Genomic DNA, 17,935 nt, shown 5'->3' with positions numbered 1-17,935 from the left:
GAGCTAATTAACTTGTCTCTATGCAGATGCGGCTCTGGCTGTGGCAACCTCTTAGCCATAACCCAGTGACTGACGCGAAGATTCTGTAACTGAAACAGAAACCAAAACCCAAACCATTATCATCGGCCATTAATTCCGTACGAAAAGTACGAACATTTCGAAACGGTAAAAAATTTAATTGTTGCCCACCTCAAGTTAATCCAAACATTTTCTAATGGCCCTGAATCGAATCAAAAATAAAAAAATATATATATAAAAAATAAAGCTAGCAAACAAAAATAGAATTCAGCAGTTTTCAAGGAAATTTACTCCGCCAATTCGTACCTCATGAAACTATTCAAACCACGCAGAAACTGCAAACGCTCTATGTGAAGAGCCTTCATCTTGCCTTTATTGTGTTATATTTATAAAGAGATATATTTAGATAAATATTTTGCTTATTATTTGCCCGAAAAGCCATAACAAATCTATAAAAAAAAATATATTTCATATTATTTAAAATATTTAAAATAATTTCAAGCAGCCTTGGTTTTCTAATTTGTTCACGTCTCAAAGATAGCTCAGCTGATATAGTCTTAATTGAAGTCAAGTTCGGATTAAGTGACGCTGGAGATACTATTTATTGTGAGCTGATCAAATGGTTAGCAGAAATAATATGCAAGAACTATAAGCAATCTGATGAAGGGGCATAAATATCTCTTTGGTGTCAACAAATTATATTAAATGGGTTTATTACCTCTTTAAATACCAAATAAGAATTTGCATATAGCTCTCTTGGGACTATTGTTGATGGAACAATTTTCCCATTAAGAAAAAACTACCAAATATTTGTATTAGCTTCAATAAGTTTTTAGACTCGCGACATAAAATACATTTGCCAACAAATATTGGATTTTATTTGATGGCAAAAAGATGGTTAAAAAATAATATATTATTATATTTTTAGTATATTTATCCCGACTATTGTCTTGAGCCTTCACACAGCTAGAAAAATGCACTTTTTTCAATTTATTTTAGTTTTATTCAAGCTTTATTTCGCCTCGTAGTTACCCAGTACACGTTGCCCAGTGGGATCGAATGGACTGCGCAAATGGCAATCTGCCTTGTAGCGTTTGCCCAGTATATCCACTTCATAGTCACCGGATTTCAAATAATCCGCATCTACCTTTTGTCCATCTGCGCGTGATATATAAGCCTGGCCCAGAGATTTGCCAAGCGTGTATGCATACTCGGCTCGGCGCAGCACGCCCACAGGCTCACCATTGCGATAGACGCCCTCGAGACCCCAAATAGGCACCTGCTGCTGCAGGGTCAAGTAAACCAGTCGCTTCTTAACGCCCTCGGCGCGCTGGAGCTCCACTGCGGCACGGCCGCGATAGTCGCCCGTCTTGCGGCAAGTGAAGCCCAGGCCAGCCTCCAAGGGCGTATCGTCGGAGCGCAGATCGAAGCTCCACAGATGATAGCCCTTCTCGCTGCTGAGGGAATACAGCGACCGATAGCCAGCGTTGCGTAAGTCCTGCGACTTGCCAGCCGACATTAGCGCTTTGTACACCGTCACACAATCCTTCTTGGGCACATGGAGCTCATAGCCCAGCTCACCCACAAAGCTGACGCGCAGCAGGCGCAGTCCAATGCCGTTGAGTGTGGCCAGGCGAGTGCTATTGGGCGCCACATGCTCATCAGAGAGATCGCAGTCAAGCAGCGGCTGCAGAATCTGCCTGCTCTTTGGGCCCTGTATGGATATGACGCCCAGATCAGCTGTGATATCAGTCAGCTTGGCATCGAAACCCTTGCGTCGTATCTCGCTGCGCAGCGTGCTGTAGGTGTAATAGGCAGATGCTCCGCCGGCCACAATGTAGTAGCCCTGACCCTCGAACTTGGGGTCGTGCACTTGACCCGATCCAGATGCCAAACGACTGATTGTAACATCCGCCTCGACGCCGCCAGCATCGTTGAGCGCGCAAGTGTAGACAGTTCTAAGCGGGAGAGGTAAATAGATTTCGAATTATTTCCTTATTATTTATAAAAAATGTTAATTAATTCACTCTTTTCATTCAATTCACTATCTACTCACTTGGTGGGATCGCGATTGGTGTTGGCAGCGAAAAGCCAGTCTGCGGCCTTCTGAGCCTGTGGTCCTTGCAGCAGCAGCTTAGCGAAGTAGCTCATGTTGAAGACAACCGCATTGTTGCGACAGGCGTGTGCTTCAGCTCCAATCTGTTGGCAGAAATCTTTTTATTATTTGATTATTTTTTATTTTAATTTGAAACGTAATTTACCAGGTCGTGATGCTCGGAGAAGCTGTTGTACTTCAGATCGCCTTCCAGGACCCGCTCGTAGCTGCTGTCTTTGTGCCGGGGATAATCGTAGCTGCCGTACCAGTCATAGGGCAACACTGCAGCAGACTCTACGCTGGAGCCCAGGAAAAAGCCAGGACGTTCCCAGCCCTGTTTCTCCTCCATGAAGGCGTTGCACTGCAGCATCTCGTCATGCAGTGGATCCTTTTGGAAGTCGCGGCCAGCGAGCGGCTGATCGTACTTGAAAACCATGCTATAGTTCTTCACGTAGCTCTCGTGCGACTTCTCCTGTATCCACTTGGTGGCGCGACCCTGATCCGGCGTGAAGCGTCGCAGATCAAAGCTGAACATGGGCACATCGGGCTGCCCGTTGATGATCCACAGCGCCGTTTGCTCGCCACAACCGCCGCCGAACATCATGCCAGCCGAGTTGAAGCCGCAATTGTGCATCAGGCCGGACACATTTGGATCCGGACCCATCAGCGGCTTGTGATCCGGCGTAAAGGACTCTGGGCCACAAACGGTGCTCTTCACGCCGTATTTGGCATAGGCGGGGCATAGTTTCTGTGCACCCTCCACATGCGTCTCGAACACTGACCAGTCCAGCTCGTACAGGCCAAAGTGGAAGTCTTTCGCCACCGGTTCCAGCAAAATGGGATTCGGCTCGTAGCCGCCCATGCAGATGGCATCGCCCTGTATGCGGAAGTAAGTGGAATAATCGTGATCTCGTATGTTGGGCAGACCGCGAACGCCCGGGATCGACTCAGAGACAATGTACGCATGCTTCATGGGCAGCAGCGGCAGGTGAGTGCCATGGCGAGCCACCAGATCGCGACCCCACACGCCAGTGGCATTCACCACCGTATCGGTGCGTATGTTGCCATAAGGCGTTGCCACGCCCACCACCTTTTTGCCATGTGCACCCTGTTCGACAAGAATCTCCTGCACATCACAGTTCTCGATCACCTGGGCGCCGTTGTTGGTTGCCGCCCGCCTCAAGGCCGTGCAGAGCATAGCCGGATCCATGACGCCATCTCCGGGCGAGTAGAGCGCGCCAATGAAGGCCTTCGGATCGAGCAGTGGAAACAGCTTCTGTGTCTCCTCTGGCGTGAGTATCTCGTTCTCAATGCCCAGCGCTGCGCCAACAGTTGCCAAGCGTCGGTATTCATCCAAGCGCGTCTCATTGTGCGCTATGAAGATTCCACCATTCTGTATCCAGCCAGGATCAAGTCCTGTCTCTGCCTCCAGCTGCCGCAGCATGTTCCGTGAATTGGCCAGCAGCTGGATGTCCACATCGCTGGGCCGCAGGCGCCAGAGCAGACCAGCCGTGTGCCACGTTGTGCCCGCTGTCAGTTGTGCACGCTCCAGCAGCACAGCCTTTATACCTCGCTTGGCCAGATGATAAGCCGTATGGCAGCCCGCCGAGCCGCCACCAATGACCACCACATCCGCCGACTGAGGCAGTGCTGGAGGCGCCGAAGCTGGGCTCTTGCTCTTGTTGCGGCACAATAAGCGCCTCAAGTCCTGGCGACTTGCCTGCTGTACAATGCCTGTGCGCCACATTTCTGATGTACAGCCGCCCGATCTGAATCCAAAGTGAAAACTAAGCCACAACAGGCGGCGAGCAAGCTCAAAACCTAATCCGATTTACATTGACAATCAAATTTCGTTTGCCCCTCCCGAACTTGCGGGTCAGCTGTGGCGATAAGCCTTCAAACCGGACTCTTATCAATGGCAATATACCCTGCCCACTTTGTTATCAATAAATTGTATGGGCAGACTGCATATGTAGAGCGACAGGTGGCGCTTTGAGTACTCTTATCTATGAAGCATAGCCAAAAGCATCTGTATTTAATTATATTCTCTATTATTTAGGTTCATAGGAGGTCACTGTTTTCTTTTAAGTTATTAAAAAATCAAGTAAGCAATTCTCAAATGGGTTGTAAACAAAAAATCTGATTTTTCGCATTTTAAATATTATCTTTTAAAAGACAATATTTTAAAACATTTTTTAAATGCAAATAAAATTACAAAATATTGGACAGTAATTTTTTTTAATTTCTTAATTAACAAACACAGCTTACAAAATGTAAAAAAAAAATTGATTATTCTAATACAAAAATTTATTATTATTATTTTTTAAATATATTCAAGCTAATTTCTACCTTAATGAATACTTAATTCTCTCGTAACTTAAGTATATTTAAATGTTGTATATATTATTATAATTTATATTTATAATCTTTGCAGAAATGAAAATACACATAAAAAGAATCAGCAAGCATCTTGTCCCATAAGTGAAAAAGCGACTTACAAAATACGCTTCACGTGTGAGAAAAATAAATGTGCCACATGCCTCATTGATTTGTCTATGGAGCCAGAATCTTGGGGGAATCTTGGGCGCCTAACAGGGCAGAGACAGCGCCATTGTCATGGGTGGCTGGCAAAAACCAGACCACAAGCCAAACCAAACCAGACTAGACTCAACTGCGGCCACAGAATAGACGTAGACCTTCCAGTGCTGCTGCTTCTCTTATTGTGAATTCTCGTTAATGTCAGGTTGTAGTTGTCGTTGTTGCTGCCATTTTTGTGGTTGTTGCTAACGTTATTGTTATTGTTATTGTTATGGCTGGCAAATTGTGCGACAAAATTCTAAGCAAGGCGCATGATTTGTTGCGTTTTTCTCGTATGCACGAAGCAGCTGACGCTGTCAGCTCATTAAGCTGGTCTCATTATGCAATCTCGTTGGCATTGTTCGAGATGCAGCCCAGTTGGAGTTGTAGATTAAGAAGATGCAGATGTAGATGGAGTTGGAGTTGGAGATGGAGATGATGCCAATGACATCGAGTACGAATGACTACATGTTGAATCTGCTTGGTTGGCTATGAGTTACGCGTTGCCTGAAACCTACTTAGCATTCTATGAAATGTTAACTTAAAATTTAATTTATTGCTCAGATAATGTGTATTTTTTTATAAAAGCAACATTCATATGTAATCCATGCTGACTCAATTTCCACTTAGTTTCAAACCTTTAGTATAGTAATTAATTAAATAGATTTATTTTAGAAATGAGTTTTATAAATTTCTGAAAAGAAACAGTGTCGCTAAGACCAAGATACCCTATACTCAACTGCACAGTGTCGCTGCAACTATTCTTTGAAAAGTTGACTAAAAGGAGAAAGATAGATAGATTATAGTAGATGACAAATCAAAACATATTTGAACTTATTTAATTTTGTTTCTTTATATTTTTTATAAAATTTTTTAAAAAATGATTAAAATTGAGAATTATTAAAATTAAATTATTTAATTTAAAAAATTTTTTCTCTGCTTTTTATGATTAAAGAGTGCTATTTAACAAATTTTACTTAAATATAAATTTATATTAATAAGAATATATTACTATTTCGTTGTTTGCTCAACTCTTTAAATTAATTTAAATCATATTTGCACAATTAAATTGCTCTTTGCCTTTATCGATTTCTATGCGCGCCCAAAAGTATGCAATAGCAATCCAGTATATAGGTAATATGTGATTGGAAATTCTACACGAGGTTTAAATTTCACAACCTGCTCAACTGCCGCACAATTATGAACTGAAATAGAATTCAATCGAATTAAGAGGCACTGAGCTGTTAGGTAGTCATTAGTAAGCCAGCTAAGCAGATGATAACGAAACAATAAAAGAAAAACATTGAAACCAGCGGCAGAAGAAATCAATTTAGTGGTCGACTAGAAATGTACCTTAAATTTAGATTATATATGTATATATATATAAAATATTATAAGGAAATTTTTCTAAAATGTTAAAAATATTTAAAAAAAAATATTCATTATAAGATTTGTCTTTAAGCTCTAAATATGTCCACATTTTATCTCTAATACTCTAATATGCTCCAACAACGCGAGAGCTACAATTAAGGTACAAACTCACTTATGCATTTACACAATATTCACATTTAATTCATTACATTGCTCGTTTGATAAACAACGACAGTGGAGATAGACAGGCAGCTAGCGAGAGTAAGAGAATTAGTCTGCCCAAGCACTTAAATGCGATTACAATACGCGATATTTAATCTCTGATAACAAGCGGAAAGCAGACAGTTGGCGATTAGGCGTGAGCTCCCTAAAGTATGCAGCAATTAGAGAACATGTCAGTTTTTATTTAGTACTCCGTGGGCTTCTTAGCAATATGTTACGCCACGATTCACGGACGCCGCGTTGCTGGCGTTTGGCCTTGCGACGCATCTTCAATGCTCAGGATTTCTATGACAGCATACGGCCAATGATTGGCCTGGGCCTGGTGCTGGGCATTACGCCGTATTTCGTGTGCCGCGGCGGTTGCCATGGCGAGCGAGTGGTGCGCGAAACATGGTACGGATTTGCCAATGCCATCAGCCGCTGGCTACTGATCGCCTTTTGCTACACGTACACACTGATGCACAAGGAGTCTTTAATTGGCTACTTCATGCGCAACCATATCTCGCAGATGAGCGCCCGCATTCACGACATCATCGGCATCGGTGTCGGCATCGTCATATTCATAATGCCGATTTTTCTGCGCCGTCATCTGCGCCACGCCATGGAGAAACTGGTGCGCATCGATAGGCGCCTGGACCGCTTACATTTTCCCGTAAGCTACAGGCAGATTCTGTACCAAGTTCTATTGGAGCTGCTGCTGATCAGCGCCCTGGATGCTACCATCATAATTATCTGCCTCGTCTGCCTAGACAATATGGAGGTGCGGCCTTCATATCAGCTGACCTTTATCATGATGTACGAGCTGATCACCATTTCGATAACAATTTGCATGTTCTGCTTGTTCGCTGGTTCGATTCATCGCCGTTTCAAGCGATTGCAAAAGGTAAGTGGTTTGCAGGTGGAAATTAATAGATACTTAACTGAGAAGAAGCAAATTGAAGACATTTTTGTGGAATTTTCTGCTTCTTACTTTCATGAAAATGCTTTGCTTAAGCCCAAAATAGGCTCAATTTCTTTTAATTAAAAACAGCTCCAAGTGTCCCTCAGAAGCTCATGTAACACATGACAGAACATACTTAGGGAGTTCTCAATGCTAAATAGGTCAATAGCCTTTGCATATTCGCACCTGCAGATATATCTATGTGTGGCCGGCCACATAGCTGACATAATTAAATTGAATTTTCGAGTTTGCGCAAGAAACGAAAGGGTGTCCTGCTCGGTCCGCTGGCTTATATAACGCGTCATTCAGATGTCATCGAAAATAAACTATTCAGTTGTTTAGCATGCCACGCTCCATAAATGTGATACATTATGCATGCGCACAAGGCAGCGAACCAACAAAAACTGATCAGCATATGGCCAAGAGACGCCGTCCCCCATTGTCAGCGCTAGCTACAGATTGCGCATACGCCTCGTGAGCGGCGCAGCTGAGTGTGACTGTCTGCATGCGATTGCGATTGCGACTGTTTGTGTGTGTGTAGTCAAGAGTGGCAAGGATATGTGTTGATAATGAATTGCGGGCCATGAAAGTGTCAGGCTAGTTCCGGATGCGTGACAGCAGCTGTAACGATATTAGAGATGGCAAAAAGTTGAATAAAAATGTGAAGGAGAGAAATTCGAGAGCTAAATATATATATATAAATAGAAATATATATCAGAGCAGCTTGCTTGTTAATTAAAAAAAATTAAATTAAAAAAATTATTATGTTTTTATATAAAAAATAAAAAAATAGGTCTTGAAATACCAGAGTTCAAATATAAAATATAAAAATATATATTAAAAATATTCGATACAAATATTAAAAAATAAAATAAATATTTATATTTAGAACATATAATTTATTACCTTTTTATAATTTGGTTTATTATTTATACGAATTATTATTATATACCATTAGAGCAGTGGCCAGTTCAGATGCCTTAATCAACATTATTAACTAGATTGAGTTATCTTAATCTAGTATTAAATTAATACCAAATATACTGATAATGCCCATTAGGCTTATTATTTGGCAATTGTATGCGTAACAAGCAGGTTGTTGTCTGCGAAAAGCAGAGTCGGACAAAGGTCCTCTCTGACGGCATACGTCATTGTATCACTTATTCAATGCCAAGGACCACCCACTACATTAATCAACATCTTCGAATACAGAAACCGAGACGAGAACTCAGTTATGCTAACAACTAAATTAAAGCCAGACAACGGCGTCTGCTTGACTATGCTATGCATTGCTCACCCTCAAGGCCACGCATACACTCACTTGTTGAGCTTGGGCTGCTGCGATAATCCGCGCGTTGTGAGTTCCTCTCACGTTCTGGCAACTAGGAAAGTGAATAAAAGCCGACTGCATGATGAACATCATAATGAGCATTTCGCACACGCCCTCGCTTCGGTTACACTTCCGTGAGTGATGCTCTCTCTTTCTATCTCTCTGTTTTCTTTTTTTTGCGATATGTTTTTGTTTTCGCCAGCAAGCGACTCGGGCGGACTGTCGTCCTGGCTGCAGTTCGATTTGTCACTTGGGAGCTAACGGTTGTGCGTCTTCGTCATTTGTCGCTTGTCATACAAAATGTCCACGGCGTTGCGTCGGGTGCGAAAGTATTTTATATCGTCGCAGGTCTACGAGGCACTGCGTCCACTTTTCTTTCTGACCTTTCTTTACGGCCTGACGCCGTTCCACGTCGTGCGCCGCAAAATGGGCGAATCGTATCTGAAGATGTCATGCTTCGGCATCTTCAATATTTTTGTTTACATTGTGCTGTGCGGTTTCTGTTACATCTCGTCGCTGCGCCAGGGCGAGTCAATTGTCGGTTACTTTTTTCGCACAGAGATTTCAACAATTGGCGATCGTTTGCAGATCTTCAATGGACTCATTGCGGGCGCTGTGATATACACGTCGGCGATATTGAAGCGCTGCAAGCTTCTGGGCACGTTGACAATTCTCCACAGTCTCGATACGAATTTCTCCAACATCGGCATACGCGTCAAGTACTCCAGGATCTTTCGTTACTCGATCTTGTTGCTCGTCTTCAAGCTGCTCATTCTGGGCGTTTATTTTGTGGGCGTATTCCGGCTGCTCGTCTCCCTGGGCGTGACACCCTCCTTCTGCGTCTGCATGACCTTCTTCCTGCAGCACTCGGTGGTCTCAATTGCTATTTGTTTATTCTGCGTGATTGCCTTCAGTTTCGAGCGACGTTTGAGTATTGTGAATCAGGTAAGTTACCTTAAACTGATTGACGCGCGCTCAATGGACTGGGCTAACTCAGGGCCTGCGCAAATACTGAAACAAGTGCAGACCTCCAACCTATTACCTATTACTCATTACCTCTTGCCGGCTGTTCACCCTTAGGGAATAACATTGATTGCTCAGCCACAAGGTGTGAAATTAATTTATGTTAATTCAAATATTTGTTGACTTCGCTTTTGTTAAGCTGTTGCTTGTGGCTTGAACTCTGATAGATTACCTAAATAGATATAAATTCATACGTGGGATGTTAATTAGAATAAATTCGTTGTTTTGGCATTTTTAGCAAGGTATCCAGGGCATAGGAAATTGTCTTTTAGTTACTGATTCTAGACTCGAAGAATTTGCTCTATGGCTTCTTCATTTGTTGTAGCTCAACCTTAATGTAACTTGCTTTATTAATATATGAAACTTCCTTAGGCAATGCAGTTATGAAACAGTAGACATTTTATATATAAAAAAACATATATATATAAAACATAGATATCATATAAATCAATAATATTTAAGCTTTAGAATTTTGTAAATGATTTTCTCTTCTTCTTAACTAATCAAAACTCTACAAACAATTTTATACATATATTTTGCAGTTCAGGGATTTCAGCTGAATTCTTCTTAACATACTTACAGGGATCGCAGTGAAAGTAGCTAAAGAACCCAAAACCCAATTTAAAATTATCTCTGAACTTTTTCTAATTCCACCTGATCTCAAAAGTCTGCGCTTTTAAAGCCTATTAAAATAAATAAATATAAATATTATTGAGCATCATCTCATCCCTAATCGACACCAAAAAGGTAAACAAACTCATTTACTACCAATAAAATATGAGTATGAGTATTTATTGAAGAATGACAAGCCCCTTCCATGACTATTGGCATTAATATTCTGTTAACATTTACAAGCAACACATGTGGGAATAACTTTTGCTACTCTCATCAGCTTTATGAGCATCATAATTGACACGGAAGCAGGAGCTATTGTTTACTTTTCCCTTGCTTTTATGATACTACAACAATATTGTTCAATTCCATACAACGAAGACCCTTTCTACGTGCTTCTGTCGTCTCGAAAACAACTGCAAATCCTTCCCGCCTTCTACACCCCTTTATGGATATTGTGTCAACAAACCATTCTGCTAATTTCCCGCAGACCAATGAACATAAATTCTTGCGAACGTATTGCAGCTCATTCGGAGAAACCATAAATATCATTGAGTTTTAGTAATAAGTATTAATACGAGAAAAAGGCACTAACAAAGTCAAATGAGGCCAACAAAATATAAACAAAGAAACCGAGTGCATATACTCATTCTTCTTAGTATGTTTATGTCTAAAGGAGTTACTTTATATTTTAATTTATTTAAGTTGGATTATTGTAATCAAAGCGCAAAGTTCATTAGCTGAATACGTCTACAGAGAGAGAGAGATAGACAAAGACAGCCACAAAAATATTGAGCGAGGGAGGAAGTTAAATAAATTCCAAGCATATTAAATATGTAAAGGAAAACACTGTATACTCTTACTTGAATTCATGAGAATCGCAGAGGACGGACAAAAAAATATATTTATTTTATATTACATCGCACATAAAGGCAAACTTGATTTACAATAGCTAAAAATTATAGACATACATTTGCATACACATACATATAATCAGGAATATATGTGTACATGACGTACTTACGAATCGGAATACTTATGTATGTATATAAGTACATATATATTACAGAAATAGTTACATATAAGTTTACAAATAAATATGCATACTTACTATGAATACTCTCGTAAGTACGCGTACATAATTATATATGCTTTACAGTCACATACATTCTGTCTGTCCGCCTGTGTCCTAATCATGAGAAGATAAAGATAAGACAATGAAAATAAGAAATATTGTTTACACCCTCAAAGTATTCTGTACAACTTTCATTTTGACGCCAGACAGTTATGCAGGTGTTCTATATTCTTTGGAAATATTTCAATTTATTATTGGGAGTTTATTAAGCAAGAGTTAAGTCCCCTAGGGATTTAGTGCAGACAGACGGACAGACAGACATTCGGACAGAGAGAGAAGAAATTGTAGCCTATTGAAATGTGGGTAAATCGTATAACTAATTAGATTCCTGAGTAGAAAGAGAGCGAGCCCCTTGGGAACGACTCCCAGTCACCTGTAAATGGCCATTAATTAAATAGAACAGTTTAAGCTAATAGCGCTCAGACTCATGCTCGCATATTCGTTTGCGCTCACCTATTCGTATTCGTATTCATATTCGTATTAGTATTCGTGTTCCTATTCGTATTCGTATTCGTATTCGCACTCGTTGACACGCGGCATAAAAATGCTAAAATTATTTACTTAAAGCCAACAAGAATGAAATGAATGAATTGTGGCCCCACCTCATTAAAACAGGGTCCGGTCCGGACGCCGGCGCCCGGCAACATGCAAATTTTTTCGCGTTTCTTGCGTTTAGTTGACGCGTAAAGCTCCAGCTGTGCAGACCGCGGCAAATAGGGCAGCATGGACACCAAAAAGGATATTAGTGTGGAAATCGAACTGAATACTATGCTGCAACATCCGCTGAAGCGTCGCGTGCGTCGCTGGCTCTCCGCCAAGCAGCTGTACGAAAGTCTGCGTCCACTCTTCCATGTGACCTATTTGCATGGACTGACATCGTTTTACATCAGCTGCGATGGCAAAACTGGCCGCAGGGACATCAAGAAATCTTGGTTTGGTTATCTAAATGGCATTGTCCATATCGGGCTCTACGCCGTTTGCTACATTCTGACCATTCGCAACAATTGCGAGTCCGTCGCCAGTTATTTCTTTCGCTCTCGCATCACTTACTTCGGCGACATGATGCAAATCGTGAGCGGCTTCATTGGCGTCACTGTCATCTATCTGACAGCCATTATACCCAAGCATCGGCTAGAGCAGTGCCTGCAGAAGTTTCATACCATGGACCTGCAGCTGCATAGCGTTGGCATCAAGATTATGTACAGCAAGGTGCTGCGGTACAGCTATGCCGTCATGATCTCAATGATGCTCGTTAACTTTGGCTTCTCCTGGGGCACCTTTGCAGTGCTCTACTCATCCAAAGTGCAGCCCACTTGGGCATTGCATTTCACTTTTATGGTCCAGCACACGGTCATTGCGATTGCCATCACCATGTTCTCTTGCTTCACATATCTGGTAGAAATGCGATTCGTTATGGTTAATAAGGTAAGCAGAAGACTTCAATTAATGTATTAGAGTAGCCAGAGAATATTTGGTAAGAGCTTCTATCAGTTATTAGTTATAAAAACATTCGAGAGGTTTATTTATCTAGAATTGCTATAGAAATTTAGACTATTCTAGTACCCGCAATAAATACACTAAAAAATCTTAAGAAGACATATTTAAAAATAATTTTTAATAAGTAATAAATGAAAAAATATAAATAAAAATTGAGTAAAATGAAAAGAACAAATTAATTACAAAAAAATTTAGCTAAAAATATATAGTTTTTTTAATATATTTTATAATAAATGTCAAGAAATTTTAAATGATTTTTATAGAAATTTTATGTTTAAATAAACTAAATCACATAGCATTAGATATTTTGCTTAAATTCAATTTAGAAAACTTTTTTAATGTTCTCTCAGAACATTTCATTATACAAACTACATTATCCATATCATGTTATGGGTATTTTTAAATAATATTTTTAAATTTTAAATAGAACAGAAAATTCTGTGTAAACTTAAACAGTCACATTTAACATAATGGGTTTCCCTAAAACTGGTATTTATACACGTCATTATTCAGGTCTAGGGAATACTTGAACTTGAACAGCTATTAAAAATGCTTTATACATGTCATATTCAGACTGACCGATTTTCATATTATTTATCAGTGTTAACATCTCGTTTCGCGACAGTATTGATATGACCCATGGGCATAATTACAAAGAACATAAAAGTATTGCATGTTTCAATGCGTACTTAAAGCTACATTCATACTATGTTTGGAGTGCAACATAGATATATATAGATATATATATATACTTGAGCTATAATATATAGTACCTAGTGCCATACTCTAGTTAATGCCAGCCAATTATTGGCACAGGACAAAAATTCAATTAAATTAATTAACTCAACCCACGCAAGTTGCGGGCCATAAACGCTTCCTCCACCTTTCTGGCGCTCACTTTATAATTTCATAACAAAAACAAACAATATGGAAGTGTCATGAAATGGAATGAAAGTGCGACAGGTTTCCCATTACGCCAGACCTGACAGCACCTCAATTCGGACTAGACGAAGTTCAAGGCTTTTAGCTCTATCAATAAGTAATGTGAACAACTAACTTGCAGTCTGTATAAAAGGTGCATTGCATCCGCTGTCCAAATCAGTTTTAACTTTTCGCCGACATGTGGCCAATTTGGAGGCAACTGCTCAGTCCACGCGACGCCTATGGCGCTGAGCAAACGCTGCTCCTGTTCACCTATCTGCTGGGTCTGACGCCCTTCCGGCTAAGAGGCCAGGCGATGCGACACTTTGAACTTTGTCGTCTGGGCTATCTGAATGCCCTGCTTCAGCTGGCCTTCTTTGGCTATTGCTTTCTGGCTGCCCTCGTCCAGCAGCAGAGCATTGTAGGCTACTTCTTCAACTCACCCATCTCTCAGGTGGGCGACTCCCTGCAGAAGTTCATTGGCATGACCGGCATGTTCACCCTCTTCCTGTGCTGTGGCCTGCGCGTGCGACTTCTGATACGTCTTTGCGATATGATAGCCGGCATCGACGATCACCTGCTCAACGTGGGCATTTGCTTTAATTACGGCCGAATTATGAGCCTGCGGCATACAAAGCTTTTCCTCATGTCTGGCGTGCAGTTCGCCTATCTGACCAGCTCCCTGTACATGCTGCTCTCTAATGATGTGAGGCCCACCTACACAGTGGCCGTTGCCTTCTATGTGCCTCAGGTATTCCTGCTGAGCATTGTCCTGCTCTTCGGAGCTATTCTGCATCGGTGCTGGCAACATTTTGATGCATTGAATAAGGTAAGCGGGAAAGACACTTCTTTTAGATAGAACTTTTCTGATTTCGACTGGGGTTTCGGAACTAGAAATATATTCTAATGATTACAATTCGATTTTCTTTCTTATATACGTAATTTATTTTCCATTTCTTTACTCTTTTGTATATAAGCAAAGTGAGGCTATGCATTATAGACTCTAATGATTAGCTCTATTTGACATTTCCATTAATTAGACGCAATCTAAATCTAGAAATTGTGTAATAAAGCAACTTGAACTCATTATAGCACTCGTTGCTCATACGCCATGTGTCTGCCGAGCTGCTTGGATAGACTCGTGCACCCGGTTAATGTCTACGGCTGCTACCGTGTGATATTCTTCCTGGCTCTGTTTTGTGGAATTATGCCTTACTATGTGGACAGCTCTGAGGCTCGGTTGAGGCTCTCCTATTTTGGCCTGGTCAGCGCGATTCTACGACTGATATTCTACCCGGCGAACTTTATCTACAGCAGCTTAGAGCGCCGCTCGCTGATGATCAGCTTCTCATTGACAAACGTATCCAAGTTCACGGGCGATCTGGAGATATTCAACGGCATGGCAGGGGTTGTGATAGTAATAGTTGCGTCGATACTGAGATGCCAGGACTTGATGCAGCTGCTGGCAATCTACGACGGCTTGGAGCAGGAGGCATTTCCACGCGTTGGCGTTAGCTTTGAACAGAATCAAGCGACCAGAGAAATCATTGGCTCGTCGGCATTTCTATTCTTCACGCTGCTAAGCTTTGCGATCTATAGCTTCATCTGGGTTTTCCCGCTCGAAAGTCCATACGTCTCCTACTCTTCGATTTTAAGCTATTTCTCCCCCAATTTCATAGTTTGCATTGTGAGCATACTGATCAGTGGACTATTGATCAAGCTACGCATCTATCTTAGTGCATTGAATGAGGTGTTTCTTACTTTGAATCAACTCCTTACTCTAGCTAACTCTTTTCCTTTGCTATACTTTCAGGTGCTTAAGAACTTGGCTCATCAGTGGGACACGCGCAGCATTAAGGCCGTCCAGAAGCAACGCTCACTGCAGTGCTTGGACTCCTTCTCGATGTACACGATTGTAACCAAGGATCCGTCTGAGATCATACAGGAGTCTATGGAGATACATCACTTGATCTGTGAGGCAGCTGCCACGGCAAACAAATACTTTACCTATCAACTACTCACGATCATTTCGATTGCCTTCTTGATCATCGTCTTTGATGCTTACTACGTGCTCGAAACGCTGCTGGGCAAATCGAAGCGCGAGAGCAAATTTAAGACCGTCGAATTCGTGACATTCTTCTCATGCCAAATGATATTGTATTTGATAGCGATCGTCTCCATTGTCGAGGGCAGCAATAGGGCTATAAAAAAGAGCGAAAAAACTGGCGCCATTGTGCACTCGCTGCTCAACAAAACCAAGTGCGTAGAAGTGAGAGACAAGCTGCAACAGTTCTCCATGCAATTGATGCATCTGAAGATCAACTTTACAGCCGCTGGACTCTTTAATATTGATCGTACTCTCTACTTTACGGTGAGTGAAACAAGCAGCTTGATCTTTATTAAGAGTTATATGTATAGGTGTAGGTATAGGTATATGCTCTATAAAATTGAGTTATGGTTGATCTCCCTATGATGACATGGCCTCTTCTCTAAAGCCAATGCATTTGGATAATTTAATGAATTATATTTTTAAATGATCCCCTTCAAAACTGATTTATGAAACATTAATTATTATTCTCCTTATTTTCTCATTTTTTCAGATCAGCGGCGCTTTGACCACGTATCTCATTATTTTACTCCAATTCACATCTAATTCGCCCAGCAATGAGAATGGATTCGACTGCTGTGAGGCGTATCATAATATATCGAATCACACAGTTTAGTGGAGCTATGGAGAGCAGTTTGTAGAGCTGAATCTGGAGCTGGTGAAAATATTTATCGATGTTACGTCCAACGGTTTTTTGGGGCAATAATTAAGCGGTTTAATTCGATGTTGTTGCTTTTGCATGTCTTCTCAATGTATTTTTCATAGATCTATTTATTATTAGCAATAAACTGAGAAATTTATTGAGCTAATTGAATGTCATTTAGCAGCAAAGGCATAATTTATATGATTGCGTCGTAGCTTTAACTGAACCAAACAGGGGCAGATATATTGATACTTTTTTGTACAAAGTTTGGCATGAAAATTTGTGTAAATCAAAATTCATAAATTAAAAAAAAAAAAAAGAAATATATATATATATATATATATATATATATATATATAAAATTATTAAAAAGCTGATGATGTGTTTAGGTATGCCTAAGGCAAAATACTTTTTCAGATATTTGTTACAAGTTTTTATATAGAATGTTTTTATTATCATAAAAAATATTTATTTTCAGCATTGTGTTTATGCCAGCTATTCGTATGTTTATTGAATTTTACTTATACTCTGAGAGTTTTAGATAAAGCTAACCCATGGCGACAGCTACTTTCTATAACAACAAAATGTAGCACAGATTGAATATCCCTGTTCGTTCAATTAAATATATTAATTATAAAATAAAAAAAAATATAAAAAATTAATAATAATAAATAATAAAAAATGTTACTTCAAATAATTCGTTGATAAACTAAAATGAAAGTTTGTGCAAAGATAGAATAAAATATGTATATAAAAAAATAATAATTTAAAAGCAACAAATCCTTTCCCACTCGAAAAATGTTAAGCACTTTTTAACCAACTTTGAATTCAATCGAAATCCTCAATTTGTCATCTTAAATAGTTTGCTAAATAAAAAATGCCAAACTTTTAAGATTTTTGCTAGGCGTAAAATTGAAGGAAATATTTTTGAATACAGAAAATGCTTCAAATCTCAATCCATTAACTAAAGCTCGATAATTTGTTCTTTAACAAAATTTTGTATAAGCTTAAAAAAAAATATAAAATATATGTGTATATAAATTTAAAAAAAAGACCATAAAATCAATTCTAAATGGGAATCAAAACATAGATTAAAACGTAGAAACACTTTTCGTATACCTAATACATTGAGGCCACCCACATAATTGTTTGCACAATTTCTGTCATGAAGTTTGGCATGGCCTCTAGTAGATACCTACACACACACACACACACACCTGTACTTGTATACATCTAGTAAATAACTTGTTGCACTTGCTACGCAGCCCCGTACGCTATGCTACGCATTTAAGCGTAATTAAATATTTACCGCTATTGATATTAGCTTATTAAGCCGTCCAATTGTCCAGTTGTCCAAACGACTTCTGTCCCAGGTGCGCTAACGATGCCGACATATGACCTGACCTGACAACGTACAACATTTTCGCAGTCAGTTGGCGGCGAG

At 40.2% G+C, this 17,935-nt stretch overlaps 5 protein-coding genes across 5 annotated transcripts; 4 read left to right on the top strand and 1 right to left on the bottom strand.

Annotated features, from left to right (window-relative positions):
- Positions 1–1,030: 1,030 nt before the first annotated feature.
- Positions 1,031–3,879, bottom strand: LOC111600959 (sarcosine dehydrogenase, mitochondrial). The gene is made up of 3 exons (XM_023317343.2): positions 2,280–3,879; positions 2,075–2,217; positions 1,031–1,976 (listed from the first exon to the last, which is right to left on the bottom strand). Exons 1-3 carry the CDS (start codon positions 3,858–3,860, stop codon positions 1,031–1,033), a joined length of 2,670 nt encoding a protein of 889 aa, XP_023173111.2. The 5' UTR covers positions 3,861–3,879.
- A 2,615-nt stretch (positions 3,880–6,494) lies between these two features.
- LOC111602125 lies at positions 6,495–8,471 on the top strand. The gene is made up of 2 exons (XM_023319077.2): positions 6,495–7,166; positions 8,436–8,471. The coding sequence occupies exons 1-2, from the start codon at positions 6,495–6,497 to the stop codon at positions 8,469–8,471; spliced, it is 708 nt and encodes a 235-aa protein (XP_023174845.2).
- Positions 8,472–8,853: 382 nt separating this feature from the next.
- Positions 8,854–9,963, top strand: LOC111602136 (putative gustatory receptor 28b). Its single transcript, XM_023319088.2, has 2 exons — positions 8,854–9,498; positions 9,949–9,963. Exons 1-2 carry the CDS (start codon positions 8,854–8,856, stop codon positions 9,961–9,963), a joined length of 660 nt encoding a protein of 219 aa, XP_023174856.1.
- Positions 9,964–12,046: 2,083 nt separating this feature from the next.
- On the top strand, positions 12,047–12,778 carry LOC111602147 (putative gustatory receptor 28b). The gene has a single exon (XM_023319100.2). The coding sequence runs from the start codon at positions 12,047–12,049 to the stop codon at positions 12,776–12,778; it is 732 nt and encodes a 243-aa protein (XP_023174868.2).
- Positions 12,779–13,940: 1,162 nt separating this feature from the next.
- Positions 13,941–16,464, top strand: LOC111602155 (putative gustatory receptor 28b). Its single transcript, XM_023319113.2, has 3 exons — positions 13,941–14,570; positions 15,555–16,112; positions 16,342–16,464. Exons 1-3 carry the CDS (start codon positions 13,941–13,943, stop codon positions 16,462–16,464), a joined length of 1,311 nt encoding a protein of 436 aa, XP_023174881.2.
- Positions 16,465–17,935: the final 1,471 nt, after the last annotated feature.

This window comes from Drosophila hydei, unplaced genomic scaffold (assembly GCF_003285905.1).
Source record: "Drosophila hydei strain 15085-1641.00,03,60 unplaced genomic scaffold, DhydRS2 tig00008114-arrow-pilon, whole genome shotgun sequence".
Taxonomy (NCBI): domain Eukaryota; kingdom Metazoa; phylum Arthropoda; class Insecta; order Diptera; family Drosophilidae; genus Drosophila; species Drosophila hydei.
The sequence above is the reverse complement of the archived record's forward strand: the minus strand, read 5'-3'. Positions and strand labels throughout refer to the sequence as shown.